General features: G+C 41.5%; 1 protein-coding gene across 2 annotated transcripts in view; it reads right to left on the reverse strand.

Moving 5' to 3' along the window:
• Window positions 1-20,512, reverse strand: part of LOC146812895 (killer cell lectin-like receptor subfamily E member 1) — a 59,453-nt gene that overhangs the window by 23,905 nt on the left and 15,036 nt on the right. For both annotated transcript variants that reach the window (XM_085619964.1, XM_085619965.1), the window contains 2 exons: window positions 18,166-18,273; window positions 8,167-8,387 (listed from right to left, as the gene is read on the reverse strand). In XM_085619964.1, the coding sequence (XP_085476090.1) occupies window positions 8,167-8,387; window positions 18,166-18,273 (329 nt within the window). The remainder of the gene's footprint in view (window positions 1-8,166; window positions 8,388-18,165; window positions 18,274-20,512) is intronic.

The following is a 20,512-nucleotide window of genomic DNA, read 5'->3' on the forward strand; positions in this document are numbered from 1 at the left end:
AGGCCGAAAAAGGCCTATTTAAGACGAAGTCCGTTTCCATGATTTTCAGCAGTCTCCTGAGAACATACACGCTGTTGTACTTCTAGGATACCTGTCATTGGTCTGCAGCCAATAAACGATTCTTTGACTTCACCTAGAAGACTCTGTGTTTCTGTAGGTCCGGAACAGGGTGAAACCCAGAAGTCATAGGGTGTGTGCCCCTGCACCGCTGGGTCTAAAATACCCAGTACTTCAGTAGGGAGACCCCGAGACCGGGTTGCATCCTATCGGCCTATCTCGCTCTTGAATGCGGAGCCCAAAATCCTCGCCACGGTGCTAGCCAACCGGCTGGTCGGCGTGGTGGGCGATCTGGTCCACCAAGACCAGTCCGGCTTTATTCCCCATCGCAACACGGCCCTTAATCTGCGGCGCTTGCACGGGGTGCTCGCGCGTGTCCCGTTTGTGCGGGAGCCGGCCATATTGGCGTCCTTAGACGCCACCATGGCGTTTGACACGCTCGAGTGGCCATACATTTGGGCGATGCTGGCGAAGTTTGGATTTGGCCCGGGGTTCATCAGCTGGGTCAAATTGTTGTATTCGGGCCCATTGGCGCAGGTGGTGGTGAATGGAAGAGTATCGGTCCCATTCGAGCTGGGACGGGGCACGCGACAGGGCTGCCCCTTGTCGCCGCTCCTGTTTGCGCTGGCCTTGGAACCCCTGGCGGAGTGGCTGCGGTGGCACCCTTCCATCCGTGGTCTCCGTTGGACCCCCGAGTATGAGGACCGCGTGTCCCTATACGCCGACGATATCCTTTTGTACCTAGCCTCCCCGCGTAAATCACTGATTGTCCTGGTTGATGTTTTGCGCTCATTCGGCCGCAACTCAGGCCTTGTCATCAACTGGGCTAAATCATGTGTGTATGTGCTTTCCGGGGAGGCTCCCGTCCTCCCGCGGGGCTGTCCGATCCAGATTGCCTCTCAGGGGTTTCGGTACCTGGGTGTCTATATTACTCTGGACCCGGAGGCCCGCTACGAGCGGAATTTGCTTCCCCCCCTCCAGCGCTTGAAGGAGGACGTCGCGCGCTGGCGGCGCCTGCCGCTTTCGCCGCTCGGCCGGGCGGCGTTGTTTAAGATGATGTCGTTGCCACGCTTCCTGTACGCTCTCCAGAACACTATGGACTTGGTCCCGGCGCGCTACTTCCGTGAGGTGGAGAGTCTACAGCGCCGCCTGTTCTGGGACGGGAGGCCGCGTATTGCCCTGGCGAAGTTGACGCTCCCATGGTACGACGGGGGGATTGCCCTCCCGGACATTAAACGGTATTACTGGGCCTCCCAGCTAGCTGCAATTAATCATGGCCTCTACGGGCCCGCCTTAAACCCGGCATTTGAAATGGACAAGATGCTCCTGCCCGGTGGTGACTACAATCGAGCGCTCTACTCTGGCGCGCCCGACCCCCGCCTGACGGGACCTACGCGTGTCATGGTGCGAGTGTGGCACGCGGCTAACGCAGCTATGGGGTGGAAGGACCGTTTGACCCGGGCATCACCGTTGTACGCGTCTGAGAGGTTGGGCTCCCTGTGGACCTCGAAGGGCTTCGAGAAGTGGGACACGATAGGCATCAGTAAAGTGGGGGATCTCTGGATGAGGGGGGGCTTTAAAACATTCGAGACGCTGCAGACAGAGTTTCAGCTGCAGGGCAGTGAATACTTTTGGTACTTGCAGGTCCGTCACGCACTGGGCTCCGTCTTCCCAGACGTCGCCTCCATCCCGGAGTCTTCCCCCCTGGAGGATAGAGTGCTGGATGGCCACGTTCCGGACAGCACGATCTCCCTTATTTACAAAAAATTGATTAATGACCGCTCGGGCTTGCTGACTGGCCTCCGCGAGGCTTGGGTTGCCGATGGGCTGGAGTTGGACGACGAGGACTGGATTTCCGCGGTGGCCTCACCGAAGGAGGTGGCCATACCGGCTCGCCTTCGCTTCGTCCAGCTTAAGATACTCCACCGGGTTTACATGACGGGGCCAAGGCTTCTGCGTATGGGCTATGCTGAGGATGGGTTGTGTAAGCGTGGGTGTGGTGCTTTGGCGACTTTTTTGCATATTTTGTGGGAATGCCCGGAGGTGGAGCGATTCTGGCGTGGTGTGCATGAGGTCCTGCGAGTGGTTACGCATGTCGCGCTGCTGCCTGAAGCGAGGAGATGCCTGTTGAATGTGTGGGAACCAACTGACTACTCGGTTCCGCAGACGCGATGGGTGACTCTGGGATATATGATAGCTAAGCGTGACATTGCTCAACTGTGGGGATCCCAGAGGCCCCCGGCGGTGTCGGCCTGGAAAGAACACATGGATTGGTGCATGTTCCGAGAAAAGGTGGTGTATGTGGCGAGGGGTAAGCCTGGGACATGGGTGAAAGTATGAGGCCCCTGGAACGCCTACCGCGGGGGTATCTGCGCGCCACCACTGCTGCCTGCTGCCTCACCAGCCCCGTCCCCTTAGCTGACTCCTTTCCCCAGCCCCGGGCACAGGGTTCCCCCAGTCCTCGATCTGTTCCCCTTCCCCTCTTTAGACTCCTGTGGATGGCTGGGGTCCCCCATTTGGGGAGCACGTGCTGTTACTTTCGATTGCGGGTTGCCTTGTATAAAATGAAACCGTATTGTGGGGTCAGAGTGATGTGGCCCACGACGTTGATACCTCCTGATTTTGCTTCTCTGCAACGCCAAGTGTTTTTGACTGTATGTCTTATGCTCCTGTCATTCTAGCGGCCGGCCGGAAGGTTGTAGGCCCATACTTGTATATTCTTGAGATTGCAATAAACGGTTTCAAAAAAAAAAAAAAAAAAAAAGAACAATGGCCTGGGTGTCATCAGCTTTTGACATTAATGAGAAACCAAAAGAAAGCAAGAGGGGAAGGAGGGCATCATGACGTACTTGGAGCTTTGCCTCTTATGAGTCAAGCCCCACCCATACTCTAAATTGTAATAACTAATAGATCAATCTCTGCACATCTGCACAGAATCTATCTATCTATCTATCTATCTATCTATCTATCTATCTATCTATCTATCTATCTATCTATCTATCTATCTATCTATCTATCTATCTATCTATCTATCTATCTATCTATCTATCTATCTATCTATCTATCTATCTATCTATCCATGTATATACACACCTAGGGACTGATTGTAATGTTCGATGTGGGGCAGAATTGCTTTTTCCCAACACCGGTTCGATCCTGGAATTAAATGACACCCGGTCGGCAGTCCTGACCGGCTCATTACAATGCGACCAAACACTGTTCGGTCGCATGCTTCCTTTTCTCAATGGGAGCTTGTGTTAAGGCCGTAAACCGGCCATAACGGAAGCTCCCATTGAGAAAATGAAGGTGCAGTTAATCCATGCAACTTGTGCTTCAAGGTGCCTGCAACAGGGTGCAGGGATCAACAGGGGGCTCCATAGTTGCCTCCCCGGCCCCCAACTGGAGGCCGCAAGCACAAGGGGGCCCTGCTGGGGGCCCCCAAACACAGGCCGGCATGGAAAGCATGCTGGAAACCGTGCATGGAAATCTCAAGGGCAGAAAGGCCCGCCCTTGAGATTACTGGCAAGCTTCGGACTGGCCAACGGGCTCTTCGAGCCCATCAGAAGGCAGCCGGAATGACCGGTCAGTTTACTTTCTGACCGCCAGCATCATACTGAGGCGGTCAGAAAGTAAACTGAGGAGCCCATTACGGTGCGCCATCATAATCGTCCTCAAAGTATATATTACGTAGTGGTGGTCGCCAGTAGTTATTTATAGTTAGGACCTAGTTTCCATTGTTTTTTGTTCTGCTAAAAACTTTGGCAGCATTTGACGTGTCTTCACAAAATTTCCAAAACTAGTTTACTACTGAATTCAGCTGCTGTCTGGAAAGTTTCGGGGTGATCTGTCAAGCATGGGCGAGAAAAAGGAGTGTGTACCAAAATGCTTTACCCCGATGCAATTTCCCATAGGAATTTTAGACATTACTGCGGCCCTAAATGCTGAGCATAATTACACCACAACTAGGAGCAATGGCAACTTCTGCTGGATGCAGGGAGCCGGCTGGGGCAGCATGGGCCTTGGGCTCTCCCGCTGCCCCCATCCAGGATATAGTAGGTGCCCTGGGTGGGTATCAAGGCATCACCCACTTTATTGGCCAGGCTCCGGGGGATGGAGGGGCCATGTACCCCTCCCCTAAGAAATGTGTTGGGCCCTGGGGATGGGGTCCCCAGGGCAAAAATGTGCCTAGGGAGAAGTACACAAGCCCCCTCTCCCACAAAATGTGCAGGGCCCTGGGGACAAAATCAGCCCAGGGAAGGGGGCTGTGTGCCACCCCCACTAAATATAGTGCTGGGCCCCAGGGGATGGGGTCCCTGGGGCCAACTGTGGCCTGGTGAGGGAGGGCAATGTTCCCCTTAAAAAATGCACTGAGCCAGGGGGATGAGGTCAAAAGTGGCCAAGGTAGGGGCCCCACAGTTTGGCTGAGTTTAGGGGGTTGGCCACAGGACTTGGCCGCAGGCCAGGCTTTATGGCCAACCTTCTGCTGAGCACAGCCAAAGGTCATGTGCAGGGTGGAGTTGGCTTCATGTGGGAGGGGGGGTTGGCCCTGTGGCCATTCCCTGAGAAGGTTGCAGGGATGTTATTGGTAGGAAATAGAATTGAAAAAACATTAGAAATTCACTAAAAAAACAAAGGTTGTAAAAACATTATAGTTAAGTTCATATTTTACACACATAAAACCATAGAAATGTAGTAGTTATGCCCAGTTTCTGACCATTACCATTAGGATACGGCTCTCCCGGATAGGGGGCAGATCTTTTCAAGTGGTGGCTTCACGCCTTTGGAATAGCCTGCCCCTCTCTCTTAGAGAGGTCCAGGATCTCTTCACTTTCAGGAGACAATTAAAAACTTGCCTTTTTAAACAGTAGCTCCCGTGTTGATGTACTTTGCTTTGTGATGTCGCTTTTTCCATAGTGCCGGGACACTCCTTGGAGTAGCCGTGCGCTCTATGAATACCTGCTAACATAACATCTCAAGAAACTATAACTCATGCTCTAAGGTAACTATAACTCGCCATGCACTGCTAAATGCCCCACATAGTACATCAGTCATGACACCATATTTACCATCATTGATATCACTGCAGCATTTACAGTAACATTATTGAAGAGAAAACTGTGCATGGCACGAGTGATAGTTGCCCTAGGGCACGAGTTACAGGTTCTTGAGATAACTATAACTGCTGAATTTCTATGGTTTTATGTGTGTAAAATCTGAACCTAACTATAAGATCCTAGTAACCTTTTTTTTCTTGAATATATATGTACACACACACAGACATAAAATGATGTTATAACTAGGTATGGTAAAATTATCATAAATGTCAGTTAAAACAAAACATGTTAAACTATAAAAACCACTGAAATTCACCAGTTATAGATTTGTGAAGAAACTATGTCTTGTGCACCCGCCATACACAGTGTTGTCATCAATGGTGCTATTTCAGATGTCATCATTGATGTTGTTGGTGAAGTCATACAACATGTCATGAGAGCTGTGGTATGTGAGGTCATAAACAATGGATGGTGAATGTATGACTTATAGTTTCCTGTTGTTTTAACTGACATTATCACCTAACTATAACGTTACTTCAACCATTTGGCTTTTTCAGAGTATATGTAAGATTCCTCACAGATCCCCCAACAAGGTAACCCAGCGTGAAATATGCATAAATATACATGGGTATAGACTAGTGTTTTGCCAAATTTAGTGTAATTCAATTCAGCCCTTTTTTCAGAATCGCTGTTCAATTTTATTATGGAAAATTGCATGAACAAATGTCTTTTGGGACCCCTCTTTTTCTTGGCCCCTGCTTGACGGATCGCCCCTAAACATTCCAGGGAAGGAGCTCATGTGGGTGAGACTTTTTGGGGGAAAGTTGTGAGAAGATTTGTCAAATGCCACCAATGTTATTAGCAAACCAAGATAACCAAAATCTATGGAAATATATTCCCAACTAGAACTACCCATTCTAGACTGCCACTAAGAGATATAGATATATATATATTCACTGAAAAAACCATAGGTTTCACACACGTTATAGTTAGGAATTAGCATTTAAAAAACCTTGCAAATTCACTTAAAAAACCATAGGTTTCACACAAGTTATAGGTAGCTGTACATTTCACTCGTAAAAAACCAATGAAATTCCACGTTATAGTTAGATCAGGTAACTATAACTTTCGCGCCCACAATAAACTGCTGATGACGTCACATATTACATCACTTATGACATGGTCAGTGACATCACTCATGACATCAATGATGACATCTGAAATGACACATTGTGCATTGCGGTCGCGCAAGTTATAGTTACCTGATCTAACTATAACGTGGAATTTCATTGGTTTTTTACGAGTGAAATGTACAGCTAACTATAACTTGTGTGAAACCTATGGTTTTTTAAGTGAATTTGCAAGGTTTTTTAAATGCTAATTCCTAACTATAACGTGTGTGAAACCTATGGTTTTTTCAGTGAATTTGTACGGTTTTTTTAAATGCTAAGTTATGTATTTATTTTTAATTTTTGCGCGCACGGTGCGCTTCACGCACCGTGCGCGCGCTGTGGGCGCTCGGTGCGCTTCGCGCAACGAGCACCCACGTTGCGCATTTCGTACCGTGCACACCTCCCCATTTTTTACAAAATATCAATTGTTTTTTTCTCCCTTGGGCGTCCTTAGATTTATATATTAAATGTGAATGTTAATTCTTTTTTTTTTTTTTTTTTACCGTACGCGCACTCCGCGATTTTTTTTAAAATTATTACATTTATTTTTCATACTTTTTGGTCCTTCGTGAACCCCGTGACGAACACTAGGGGGTCTGCAATTCTCTTCGTTGCCCCCTTTTCATGTTATCAACCTTTGTTTTTCAGTGCGAGAGACAGAAAATGGCGGCCGATACTTTCTGATTTCGACCGATTCGAATGTTTACAGTCATGTAACCACCAATCAGAATTGAGCTCGCGCACGGCACCGTACGCGTACGGTAAGCTTACCGTAAGCGTACGGAGCGCGCTTACAGATATATATGTTGATTTAAATGCTATTTTCTCAGGACCTACTGAACAGATTCACACCAGACCTGCAAAAGGCACATCCCTGACCTGAGGACTACCTCTCTGCCCAATTTCAAGTAATTCTGTTCAGCCGTTCGGGCTGTAGCTCGGACTAAAGGTCCTATGGGAAAATGCATGGGGAAAACGCGTTTTGGGACCCCCCTTTTTTCTCAGCTCCCACTTGACGAATCCCCCCGAGACTTTCAGGGTAGGAGCGTAGCGTAGCGCCCCATTAGTTTTGAAAAATTCGCGAGGATTCGTCAACCGGCGCCACAGTTATTCCAAATAGAATGTTGCGGATTTCCTATGGAAACACGGTCCTAACTATAACTATCTACTGGCGACCGCCAGTAGATAATATATATATATATATATTCTCAACTCTTACTTATATAATTCTATCTGTCAACCACAAGAAACCTATCGCCTTATTTAGTGTAGTTTGGCTACTATGTACAGCATTTCTGGTTGAAATGCTAATTTCTTGTACAATTCTTAGATTAATAAAATTGATTTGGATTTCCCAGGGTGTATTTCCTATCCTCTCACCAATATGAGTTTTATGTTGAGCCATTTAAGCATCTCCAGTATCTCCCACCTTACTGTTGGTAAGTATCTATATTACTATTATAACTTCTTACCCATTTTAAGATTGCCCTCCAAGAGTACAAATGGCCACACGTTTATGGATGGCACAAAGAATTTAATTTGTATTACAGGAACAAACACTTAAAAGATGGCCCAACCAGGTGAGCATTCAGTCACAGCGGTTATCTTTGAATGGGTCTGATCAAACATTACAAATTAATTTAAAGACGGCCACCACAGAGGTGCACACATCCATAGTTGCCATCTATGAATGCATTTGTAATGATTTTACAAACTCATTCAAAGATAACCACTCGTGTGCGTGAATCCATGGTGGCTTCTTTACAACAACAAAAAAACACACATACATTGGCAAAACCAATAGCTTCACTGCCAAGACCTACAGGATTTGCCACTTCTTCATTTTTTCTTTTGTACATTTTCCACATTTCCACATTCCTTACCAATTCAGCTTCTGTTTCAATCACAGCCAGAGATGAATTCCACGAAGCACAGATGTCATTGCAAGACATCCAATCCCCTTCTTTCTTAGAGAAATTGTAACATTTTCCCAGGTACCAGACCCACATTTTAGGACAAGGGGGAAGGAGAGTAATATTGGCTCTGAGAAACTGATTACCGTTGACATCATTGACCGTTCTCTGAGAATCATAGTTCTTTCTCCCTAAAATTTGAAAGATAATGGTTAATATGGTGAAGGTTCGGCAATATTTGTATGTTAGGTAAAATATGATTTAAAACTTCCCCAACCTGAACAACCAGCACATTTCTTGAGTAAGCAAAAACGTTTAAAAGGGCTGTTCAGTAAACAGGGTGAGTCACAGAACAACAAACAACACATTTGAAAGAATGGCATAACAACTTACACTTCTAAAGAATGTTTATTAGAAGTTAATCAAAATTAGTTGAGGAACAGCAACATACAGAATAATCTTTCATAAAGCAATAGAAATACCTCACCATTTTGTTGTGGCACATACACAAAAAGTAAAACAGACAAAGAATTGTTCAATCCTCCAATAAAACAAAAGTAAATATATCAAAAAAGAATGAACTTTCCTAGTAACAAATTCAAAATTGAGTGTGCAAAGCTAATTAACACAAGAGTATCTAAAGAGTATTCGCTTTCCCTCAGTCTGTAGATTGCATTATGTGGGTTTAAATAACCCATGAATTATTGTATTTTTATTTTTGATGAAAAGAAATTTGGTAAAAAATATTGTAAACTTTATTAAGCATTTTATTTGCATTTTGGAGACTTTGACTTGAAGAGAACTTAACAATGATAAAAAGTACTTAAAAGTAAATAATGTAAGTAAGACCGATCCGATTGGCTAACAGAATGTTTTTAAAAGCTCTTGTGTGTTGATTCAGTCGTACCAACAAAATACATTGTATAACAAGAAAAGGGCATTCAAAAACACCACCAAATAGCACTCTGAGTGACTCTGAATGCCCATTATAACATAAAGTTAGGGCTGCCTTCTCCTTGTCCCTGTAGCACCAGCGTGTTTAGCAACATTTTACCTTTGCTTACATACAGCCACCTGCTGTTCACGCAGAAATGGATGCAGACCTGATCTCTCTGTAGACCAGTTACTGAATCCTTCCACAGACAGACATGCTGAAGCATTGTCTGAGACTGGCAAACCAACGCATGCATACAGATGCTAAATAAGGTATGGATGTATGTGGTATTTCTATAGCACAAACATAGCCAAATGGCAGCGGAGAGCTGTAGCGGGCCAAAGGCAAGGATACAATCAAAAATGGATCAGAGAAGTAGCTGGTATGTGAATGGTTAATACATTGTGATGTAATGTTCTTTAAAGAACTTCTTCTTCAACTCTTTAAGCAGCATTGGGGCAGTTCTGATGGATACAACGATGTTGCTGCAGATCCTGGGATGAAGTTGATTCTTTCAGGACTCCATAGTTCAACACCCTGTGTGTAGGCACCCACTGCTGTCTAACTTGGGTCTTTTTTAGTATTGTATAGCTTTCTCTCTTCTTCCTAAATTATGAAATATTTTCATTAGGGTTGGCTGTGTACCAGCTAGAATCCCAAGGTCCAGGCACCAGGACTGGAACAGCGATACCAGTCTGACTGCAGTGGTCAGCAGCAAATCTTTTCCAGAATCTTAGAACCTTTGTGAAGCATAATCATGCAAACAGGACACTTAAAGGAAATCACTGATCACCCAATTTTCCAGGAAGGAACCAAAAAGAAGCACATATTTGACCTGGACTTTCTGTCTCTTAATGTAGTGTGTATCAAGACGGCTTCAACACAGATGGAGCATATTGATTGGTCCTTAGATTCATCACCCACTATCTTGATATGGTGTAGTACTCAATGTTTAATATCAATCTGCCCATTTACTGACTCCACAATATCCACTTCTATTGAATAGCCAAGATGACTAGATGTGGAGTTGGAAGAGTGAACGTATACACCCCTATGTAAACCTATCTAAAGCGATATGGTGATAGTCAATATTTCATAGTCCATATATGTGTAGGTCGGCATTTCTGCACTTAATAATGCACTCAATATTATGCCATAAGATCCTCTCGTCCAAACATGCATGGTCTTGCACAAGCTCTAAGACAAGGTAACAGCATGAAGAGGGCACATCCGTGGTAATGATCCACTCTGCGAATGCAGTGAAAATCAGAACTGTTATCAGTGTGGAGTCAGTTTTAAGGCATTGTAAAAGACATCAGGTAATTCCATCTACAGTACTTTAATACCGCTCCAATTACCGCGCTCAAAAGCAAAACGCTGTCTTGAGTTCAGATCACAAAACTAATGCCGGTGGCATAATGCAAAATGATGGGGACCCTCTGCACAATGTGATGAGGAGCCCTGGGTCTCCAATATATCATATATATTCATTGGCCTTAAGCTCAAGAGGGGCCTCCTAAAGGATTGGAGGTCTCTTGAAGAGTTGTAGACCACCATGTGCCAAAGGGGCTGCAGGGGCCTGCAATACGATCCTGACTAGTGCACTCCATAAAGCAAGGAGTATCAGATACTAAAATGTGTTCTGCTCAATGCTGTGCATGTCAGGCTATGAAAAAATTGATTCATGTTTGCCAAAGATATATGCCAGCTGGGAAACAACAGACCATGCACAGCAGGGTTTGAGCATAGAGCCTAGATTCCGGACAGCCCCTGTAGCCACACGCATGTCTTCATGATTGGACGCAAGGCAGGGCCATTTGCCATGTCCCCTATGCTGAGCTCTTATATAGAAATAACCCACTGTGTTCAGACTTTGACCAAGCACAGCAGGGGTTGAGCGCAAGGCATAGCCTGCAGCAGCCCCTCCAGCAAGCCTCTGATGCAACATACCCCAATACTTGTGACCTTTATCAATGTACAGTGGGGGGACAGGTACAGGGCCATGCCTTTATCCGCATGTGAAGAACTCAGTGCACACTACTCTTGACTGTGTGCATTTGTGCTGTGGATTTTTATTCTTATATGTGGGTCCAGGTATGTGGATCTATCGTATGTACAATATGTATCTATTAGTTTATAAATGGCCTCTATGTATTCGAATTAGATTTGTAGAGTAAATTCATTCAAAATGGTGGCTTCAGCAAAGTCTCAAACCTCATATCATTAAATCAGTGTCCGTTTTCATTCTTGGGAGTACATAAAACTCTGGAATTACTCTTGTATTTACCGGGAACTAGGGGAGGCTTCCTCTATCCATACATGCCACCAGACACATTTGTTTTGCGACAAGCATCCCTAGCTTGCAGACACAACAACATTTTTCCGTCCTGGACGGCCTCTGAAGATTTGCTGCTCTATCAAGGATGTTTCCTGCATTGGATGAAGGGAACAAATATTCCCTCCTCCTCCAATTCAATATATTTTTCAAAATCACTATCCTTGGATCCTTTGAGAATCTGAAATGAAATCGAAAGGGGTTGCGGGTGTGTGTGTATATGCAAAGGTCTGCGAACTAAGCCCAGGGGTCCTCAAAACCAACTGTTTTTCATTTTTCATTATTAAAATCCAAGGTGATTCCCTTTGGTCACTCACCACCTAAGCCCATAGATCCCAAAATGCCTCCTTGTCTCTAATGACTCCTTAATTTTATTTTTCAGGATATGGGGACCTTGCGCCCAGTCCTGTAATGGTGGCCACAACATTTTTCTCCAAGTCATGAACAAACAATCAGAGAGCTTTGTGTCTGCAGACCTGAAATGTGCAGTGTAAGAAAAAGCTTCCTCGTCCAATCTGATGTGTTTGGTATTTAAATTTGGGTCCGAAGATGTTCGACAAACATGAGTTTCTGGACCTCTGCAGACTAATCAAAGATATTGCTAACTTGTTAGAACTTTGAGGGTCAACCCAAATTGTTTAAAACAGTAATTTACAAAAAGCTGCAGAACGGAGTACAGCTAATCAAACAAAGGCACTTCCTTGAGTTAACCTCTACTTTCATACCAAATTTGGTATCATTTTGTTCATTGGTTTTTTGCCGTGTAGGAGACCAATATTACCTATACTGGTTAAAATGGATATGTTACTTCATTGGCAAACACTCCTTCCTGTCCTCCACTTGACAGATCCGCACACAAATGTTTCCATACCAAACACAAATAGGATTAACTCTTTTTTTAAGAAAACTTTTGTGCATATTCATCAAACATCAAAGTAACTAAGAAAACAAAAACATGCCTTTTCTTACCCTTATCATATTTACAAGGTCGCTATATGTCTATAGTTAGATTGAAATATATAGGTATGGTTTGGCCTCATGACAACTGGGTGACTTTCATATCTGTTTTTTATTTCACCCAATAACATTAGGTAAGCTGGTACTTGTAGTTTTACTTTTTTGCAGTTTTACTTTTTTCCAATATGAGTAAGAGGTTGCAGGTCCCACAATGCTTAATGCTCGAAAACCACAACTGATGGCAAGTTACCCTCGTAGTATGAGGCCAGGTGAGGCTTCTACAATTTACAACGCTGACTTGCAGGTCCAAGAGTTGTGCTACATAAATAATTGGTGCCAACTGATTTATGTGATTCCTCAACACAATTCATGTATGCCTTACAATACATTTCAAACCTTTACATGTCTGAACATTGCAGCTATTTCTTTTCTATCTATAGTGATCAAAAGAGGTATTCAGAAAAAATATTGAAATTTTATTATCCACCTACAGAAATATTGAGTTGGAAATATCGGCAGACAGAAATTTCATCATCAAGAATATCGTTGACAAGAATATCTAATTTAAGGCAAGTAATATCGATGTCAGAAATATATAAAGGGTTAAGATGAATTACAAAAATATATATGCGGTTAATATCGATGTTAAAAATATTGTCATTAATGACAGAGAGTTTTTAATATTTTACTATATATTTTAATTGTATATGTCATAAATTGCATAAATATTGCAAATACTTTTTAATATAGTTTCCACATTTTTAGTAAATGTAATTTAATATTTGTTGTCATTTTTAGTACTGTAGTGGGTTGTGGGGTTTATAGAGGTACAGGGTGGGAAGTACATTAATTATAATTAATTAGTACTTAATTTTTAATTAATATTAATTATTTAATTGATCATTATTTATGCTAATTGTATAATTACATTTGTTAAATATAAGTTTTAGGAGTGGGTTGTGGGTTTTGTAGGGATATAGGGTGGGAAGTAAATTAACTATAAGTAATTAATAATTATGTAATATCATAATTAATTATTTAATTGATAAACAATTATATAATTTGTGTACTAAATCTATTTTTTATTTTGTGAAGTTTGTTGTTTTTGTATGGGTATAGGGTGTGTAGGAAATTAATTATAGTATTTAATTAATGTAAATTAATAAAAAAATATTGAATTTAAATTTAATAATTTAAATTGTGTAATTAGGATATTGTCTGTGTTATATATTATGTGTCAGCTGTATTTGTAGGGGTAAATATTGGGGAGTTAAATAAATATTAATTTATTATTAATTATTATTAATTGTTTAATTGATAATTAAGTAGGTAAATTATCAAAGTAAAAATTGCAAATACATATATTAGGAGGGGGCTCTTTGTTTTCTAAGGATAAAGGGTGGGAAGGTAATTAATTATAATTAATTTACCATTAAGTAATTATTATTAATACTTTAATTGATAATTCATTATGTAAAATGGGTAAATATTCTCATTTAATATATTTTAGATGTTTGTTGTGTAGTTTGCATAGATATAGGGTAGGACGTGAATTAAGTAATACAAAAATTACAAATATTTAAATATTTTAAAAAATGTGTTTTAATATGTTTTGTGTTAATTGAGTTGTGCTTTTTTATTTAAAAAAAATATTGTATTTCTTTGTTGTTATTATTTTGAGACTATAGTTTGGTATTGTAAATATAATTATAATATGTGTATGATTTATAATATGTACTAAATATTATAATAAATATGTAATATGTTTATTTTTTAAATATAACCATACATATCATTTTCTATTTAAATATTTAAAAATATTGTCATTTATTAATGTTTATAAAATGTTAATTTTTTTTTAAAGTGAACTACTGTGTGTGTAATGTTGCATAGAGTGTAGTGGCAAATGTACATTTTACCGTTCCGCAAGCCAACACTTTCCCTACTGTTTCACTTATTGGAGTGGGAATAGTAAATTTTACATCTACGCAATCCAACAATTTCCCTACTGTTGCACTGACTGTAGTGGGAATAATCATTTTAACCCCTCCGTAATCCAACACTTTTCCTATTGTTGCACTGACTGGAATCGGAATAGTAAATTGAACTGCTCCGCAATCCAACACTTTACCTATTGCTGCACTGACTGAAGTGGGAATAGTAAATCTGACCCCTCCACAATCCAACACTTTCCCTACTGTTGCACTGACTAAAGTGGGAATAGTACATTTTACCTATCCGCAATCAAACACTTTCCCCACTGTTGCACTGGGTGTAGTGGGAATAGTAAATGTTACCCCTGTACAATTCAATGCTTTCCCTACTGTTGCATTTATTGTAGTGGGAATAGTAATTTGTACTTTTCCTAAGTCTGATTGGAGTGGGAATAGCAAATGTTACCACTCCACAATCCAACACTTTCCCTACTGTTGCACTGACTGTAGTGGGAATAGTAATTTTTACCCCTCCGCAATCCAACACCTTTCCTACTTCTGCACTGACTGGAGTCGGAATACTATATTTAACCCCTCTGCAATCCAACACTTTACCTATTGCTGCACTGACTGAAGTGGGAATAGTAAATCTTACCCCTCCAACACTTTCCCTACTGTTGCACTTTCCCTACTGTTGCACTGGGTGTAGTGGGAATAGTACATGTTACCCCTGTGCAATTCAATGCTTTCTCTACAGTTGCATTTATTGCAGTGGGAGCAGTAATGTGTTCTTTTCCTGAATCTAATTTTTTTGTACTGTTTTGTAAATTGAAGTGGCTATACTATATGTATTATTTGTGACATTTTATTGCTTAGTTTTAATTAGTTAAATTTACATTATTATGTTTTTGTGTAGTTAAAATTATAATATTTGTAATCAGTAATCTTTTTACTACGTAATATATTTTCAGTAGATTTACATTTTTATGTTTTTTTATTTGTATATAAATTGTTATGTTTTATGTTATGGCTATATATATCTATCTATATATATATCTATATATATATCTATATATATATATATATATATATATATATATATATATATATACACGTTTGCCTGTGTTCACCGATACTGCCGCTCATAAACTAGATGGGTGCTGTTACCTCGCAGAGGCCACTCCGCGTAAATGTACAAACAAGTCCTTGCGAAGCAAAGAATGTGACGCACTCAGGAGTCCTCAAAAATACATTTATTATTCCACCATAGCTAACAAACATTTCAGCCAAAATGACCTTTGTCAATGTCAGCATTAGTTCCAACTATTTGTTATTTAATGGAGAACAAAAAACACCCACTGTTGCCAACATCATGGTAGACGGACTACTACTGTAAAGTGAAAAACAATGCAGGTATACCCGTTCGGCGAGTAGTAGTCCATCTACCATGATATAGACAACAGTGGGTGTTTTTTTTTCAATAAATAACATATCAGTTGAAACTAATGCTGACATTGACAAAGGCCGTTGCGGCCGAAACGAGTTTGTTAGCTATGCTGGAATAATAAATGTAGGTTTTTGGACTCCTGAGTGCTCTATATTCTTTGCTGCGCAAGGACTTGTTTATATATATATTCACTTAAAAAACCATAGGTTTCACACATGTTATAGTTAGCTGGACATTTCACTCGTAAAAAAACAATGAAATTCCCCCGTTATAGTTAGTGCTGGCAACTATAACTCACGCGACCGCAATCCTCTGCTGATGACGTCAGATATTACATCACTGTATTTAGACACTTATTTTCCCATGTCTTCTTCCATTAATCTTTAGCTATACATATATTACAAATATTTATTTTTCAGAAAGACACATATGTCATCAGTGATGTAATATCTGATGTCATCAGCAGAGGATTGCGGTCGCGTGAGTTATAGTTGCCAGCACTAACTATAACGGGGGAATTTCATTGGTTTTTTACGAGTGAAATGTCCAGCTAACTATAACAATTTGCAAGGTTTTTTAAATGCTAATTCATAACTATAACGTGTGTGAAACCTATGGTTTTTTCAGTGAATTTCAAAGGTTTTTTAAATGCTAATTTATGTATGTATTTTTTTTATGGAATTTTCAGCTTGCGCGCACAGTGCGCGCACAGTGCACGAACTTCGCAGAATTTTTTCCCTGGGTTTACCGTGTGCGCACGGTGCGCGAACTTCACGGAATTTTTTTTCCGTTTGTACAGTGCGCGCAGGGTGCGCACACTCCGCGATTTTTAGAAAAAAAAATAATCTTTTTTTGGCCCTTGGGGGTCCTTCTGGGACCCCCTGACAAAGGCTAGGGGGTCAGGAACTGTCCACCCTGCCCCCTTTTCACGTTCTCCACCTTTGTTTTTCACCCGCTCAGTGTGCGAGAGACAAAATGGCAGCCGACACTTCCTGGTTTCGACCGATTCGAATGTTTACTGACATCTAACAACCAATCAGAATTGGGCACGCGCACGGCAGGGTGCGCCCACCCAGTGCGCACGGTGCGCGCGTATAGATATTGATATGGTTTTAAATGCTATTTTCTCAGGAAATACTGAACAGATTTACACGAGACCTGCAAAAGACACTTCCTTGACCTTATGGCTACCTCTCTGCCAAATTTCACGTAATTCTGTTCAGCCGTTCAGGCTGTAGCTGCGACTAAAGGTCCCATGGAAAAATGCATGGGGAAAACGCGTTTTGGGACCCCCCCTTTTTCTCGGCCCCCGCTTGACAAATCACCCCGGGACTTTCAGGGTACGAGCGGAGTGGAGCGCCCTACCTATTTTGAAAATTTCGCGAGGATTCGTCAATCGGCGCCAAAGTTATTCCAAATAGAATGTTGCGGATTTCCTATGGAAAATAGGTTGTAACTATAACTATCACAACTCCTTTCCCCTTTCAGAAAGGACCAGCATTCCAAAAGCATTTTGCTCGGTATTTTATTATTCTTGTAGTGACGGCATCCACGCATTTCGGCTGCTACACGCAGCTTTGTTCACGACACAGATCATCATTTTCTTTAACTTTAAATATACACTACGATAGCAAGGACTTGTTTGTATATATATATATATATATATATATATATATATATATATATATATATATATATATATATATATTTTTTTTTTTTTTTTTAAATATTATCACAAAAATCAAAGTTAAGAAATAGTTTCAAAATAAATATATTATTAACTACTTATAGTAATATAGATTTGTGTTTAATTTTTTTACAATAAGTATAATAGTTATATATTTTCTTAAACTAATAAAATACATACAATTTTAATTATATTACTGTTACATTTAAAATTATTTAATGCTTATTATTTATGTGTATATATATTTTAAAAAACTATATTTTGAGAACTATATTAGTGACATCGATATTTTTGTCATTTACATTATAAGTATAGAATGTGATATTTTTGTGGTGGATATTTTGGTGTCAATAATTTTGTAGGACGATATTAGTGATGATTATATTCTGTTAGTGAACCATCAAAAGACGTTAAGCATCTTACTTTCTCTTTTCCTGATACATAAAAACATCCTTATCATATTTGGTGTCCATTAATTGTAATAATGATTATTCTAACATTTCGAATTCATTAATATACTGAATTCTTATTTTAGCACGAATTGTACTGGCATTGCTTACACCACGAGTGTAGGCACTTTGTACTCTTAACCATAAGGCAATACATTAGGAGGGATACAAAAAAACAGTAACAAATATAAACTTTTAAGCAAAACAGGAACTGATGATAACTCACCTGCAATGAAAGCAATCAAGATAATATTAATGAGGGATAGAACTGCTGTAATGACAGCAAGATGTTTTCTGGTAATAGGTGTACAGCAGTCTGTCCTTTGTCCGAGGCCTGGAAAATGTAAATATACATAATATCATTAAGCAGGTGTTCTGCTGTGTGCCAAAAGAATTCTCATATCTTCCCATTATTTTACTAAACACTTTCACTCTAAAATTCACATTAAGGCTACCATCTTCACTCTTTAACTGCCCATCTCTACTTGCTCCTCCATCCTCCTCAAATGAAACATCTCCAACACACCACCGACAGAGCTCATTCCAATTCTTAAAACCACCAATCCCACTCGTAGCCTTCTTTTTTACAATTTGTTCTTCCCAACATTATTTCCTTTTTACAGACACTTACCCCCAAATGTTCCAAGTAATGGTGGTTCTGCTGCTGTCTCTCAGTTACCTGGCTCTTCAGATTCTTGAATGACTGGCTTTTTTAAGACGTACACAAAATCTCACTAGAATATCCTATACAATCTCTAGTTTTCATGCCCTCCTCTTGCCTGAGCCTGCCCTACTGAATGTCTCTAACTTCATCACCTCTGCTCAACACTTACCTGCACTACAGGCTCTGTCGGATGTCTTTGACTGTTGACTGCTCAGTTCAGCTTAATACCCTTGTTTCCCTCTCAGTCCCTAACTCTATCTACGAATGGCTCCCATCCTACTTAACAAACCCCATATTCTGTCTCCCAGAGCGTATCTCTATCCTGCCCGACCACCTCCTGGTCTGTGTCTTCCACAGACGCGTCTATTTTCATGCTTTCATCTATTTTCTTCTTTGTACAACTCAGTGCTCTTCAAAACCCCAAAATAAATATTATCTCTTCCTTCAGCTGTTCATACCATTTTCTGAACACACGATGCTCAAATCCTTTTTCATTCTCATCCTTCTCAGAGCATATCAATTGTCGGGTCTCTAAATGCCTCTCTTGATTATCCTTCACTCACATATACTCAGCGTTCCTCTAAAACGGAGCAGAAGTACATCCTTGCTGCTTCCAACCCTTCTTCAATAAATCCACTCATTGCTCCCCCCCCCAAGTTTTTCTTCCTTTTCTCGCCCCCCACTCATTCCCCCATGAAGGAAACCTTGTCGTGTTTGACTCTCACATGGATCTGAAATTCTTCATGGACAGCACGGCCACAGCTGCCTGATATTTGCAACTGAACATCAGAAAGTTTTGGTTCATTGAATGTTGAATCAGTCATCAATGTTGTGGATATGAGCAGACTAGACAATCGCTGCATCATCCTACAAGGTCTTCTAAAATGTGATTTCTCGAACTTTAACAAGGTCAACATCTTTGCCACTCGTGCACTTTTCGATCTCATCCATCTCCAGCCAGCACGTTTCTGTCTCCACCACTCGCATACCTCACTCACGTCCAACACTTTTCAGTCTCTACGACAACATTCCTCTCATCCAACACTTTTCTGTCTCTACAACAGCATCCCTTACTCACATCCACCACTTTTCTGTCTCTATGACAACATCCCTCACTCGCATGTAGCCCTTTACTGTCCCTACCACAGCATCCATCACTCACATACAGCGCTTTGCTCTGTCTACTACAGCATCCCTCTCACATCCAGCACTTTTCTGTCTCTACGACAGCAAGTCACTCACGTCCAGCACTTTCCTGTCTCCCCCACAGCAACCCTCACTCACATCCAGCACTTTTCTGTCTCTGACACAAGTATTCCTCAATCGTAGACATGCAGGCTGGATCTCTGGCAGCAGAGAAGCTCAATTTAAGTTCCTCACCATGGTGTTTGAGGACTTTATTATCTATTCCCCAGCCACATGAGTCGAATCAGACTTCATTGCCTCTGCCCCAGCCACAGGAGTCGAATCAGACTTCATTTACTCTGCTCCAGCCACATGAGTCGAATCAGACTTCATTGCCTCTTCTCCAGCCACAGCAGTTGAATCAGGTCATTGCGTATGTCCCGGCCACAGGAGTCGTTTCACACTTTATTTCCTATACCCCAGCCACAGGAGTCGAATCAGACTTTATTGACTCTGCCCTAGCCACAGCAGTCGAATCAGACGTCATTGCTTATGCCGCACCCACAGGAGTCGAATTAGACTTCATTGTCTTTGCTCCAGCCACAGGGGTCGAAGCAGACTTCATTGCATATGCTCCAGCCACAGGGGTCGAAGCAGACTTCATTGCATATGCTCCAGCCACAGGGGTCGAAGCAGACTTCATTGCATATGCTCCAGCCACAGGGGTCGAAGAAGACTTCATTGCATATGCTCCAGCCACAGGAGTCAAATCTGAATTTATTGT

Source organism: Triturus cristatus, chromosome 7, assembly GCF_964204655.1.
Source record: "Triturus cristatus chromosome 7, aTriCri1.1, whole genome shotgun sequence".
Taxonomy (NCBI): Eukaryota; Metazoa; Chordata; class Amphibia; order Caudata; family Salamandridae; genus Triturus; species Triturus cristatus.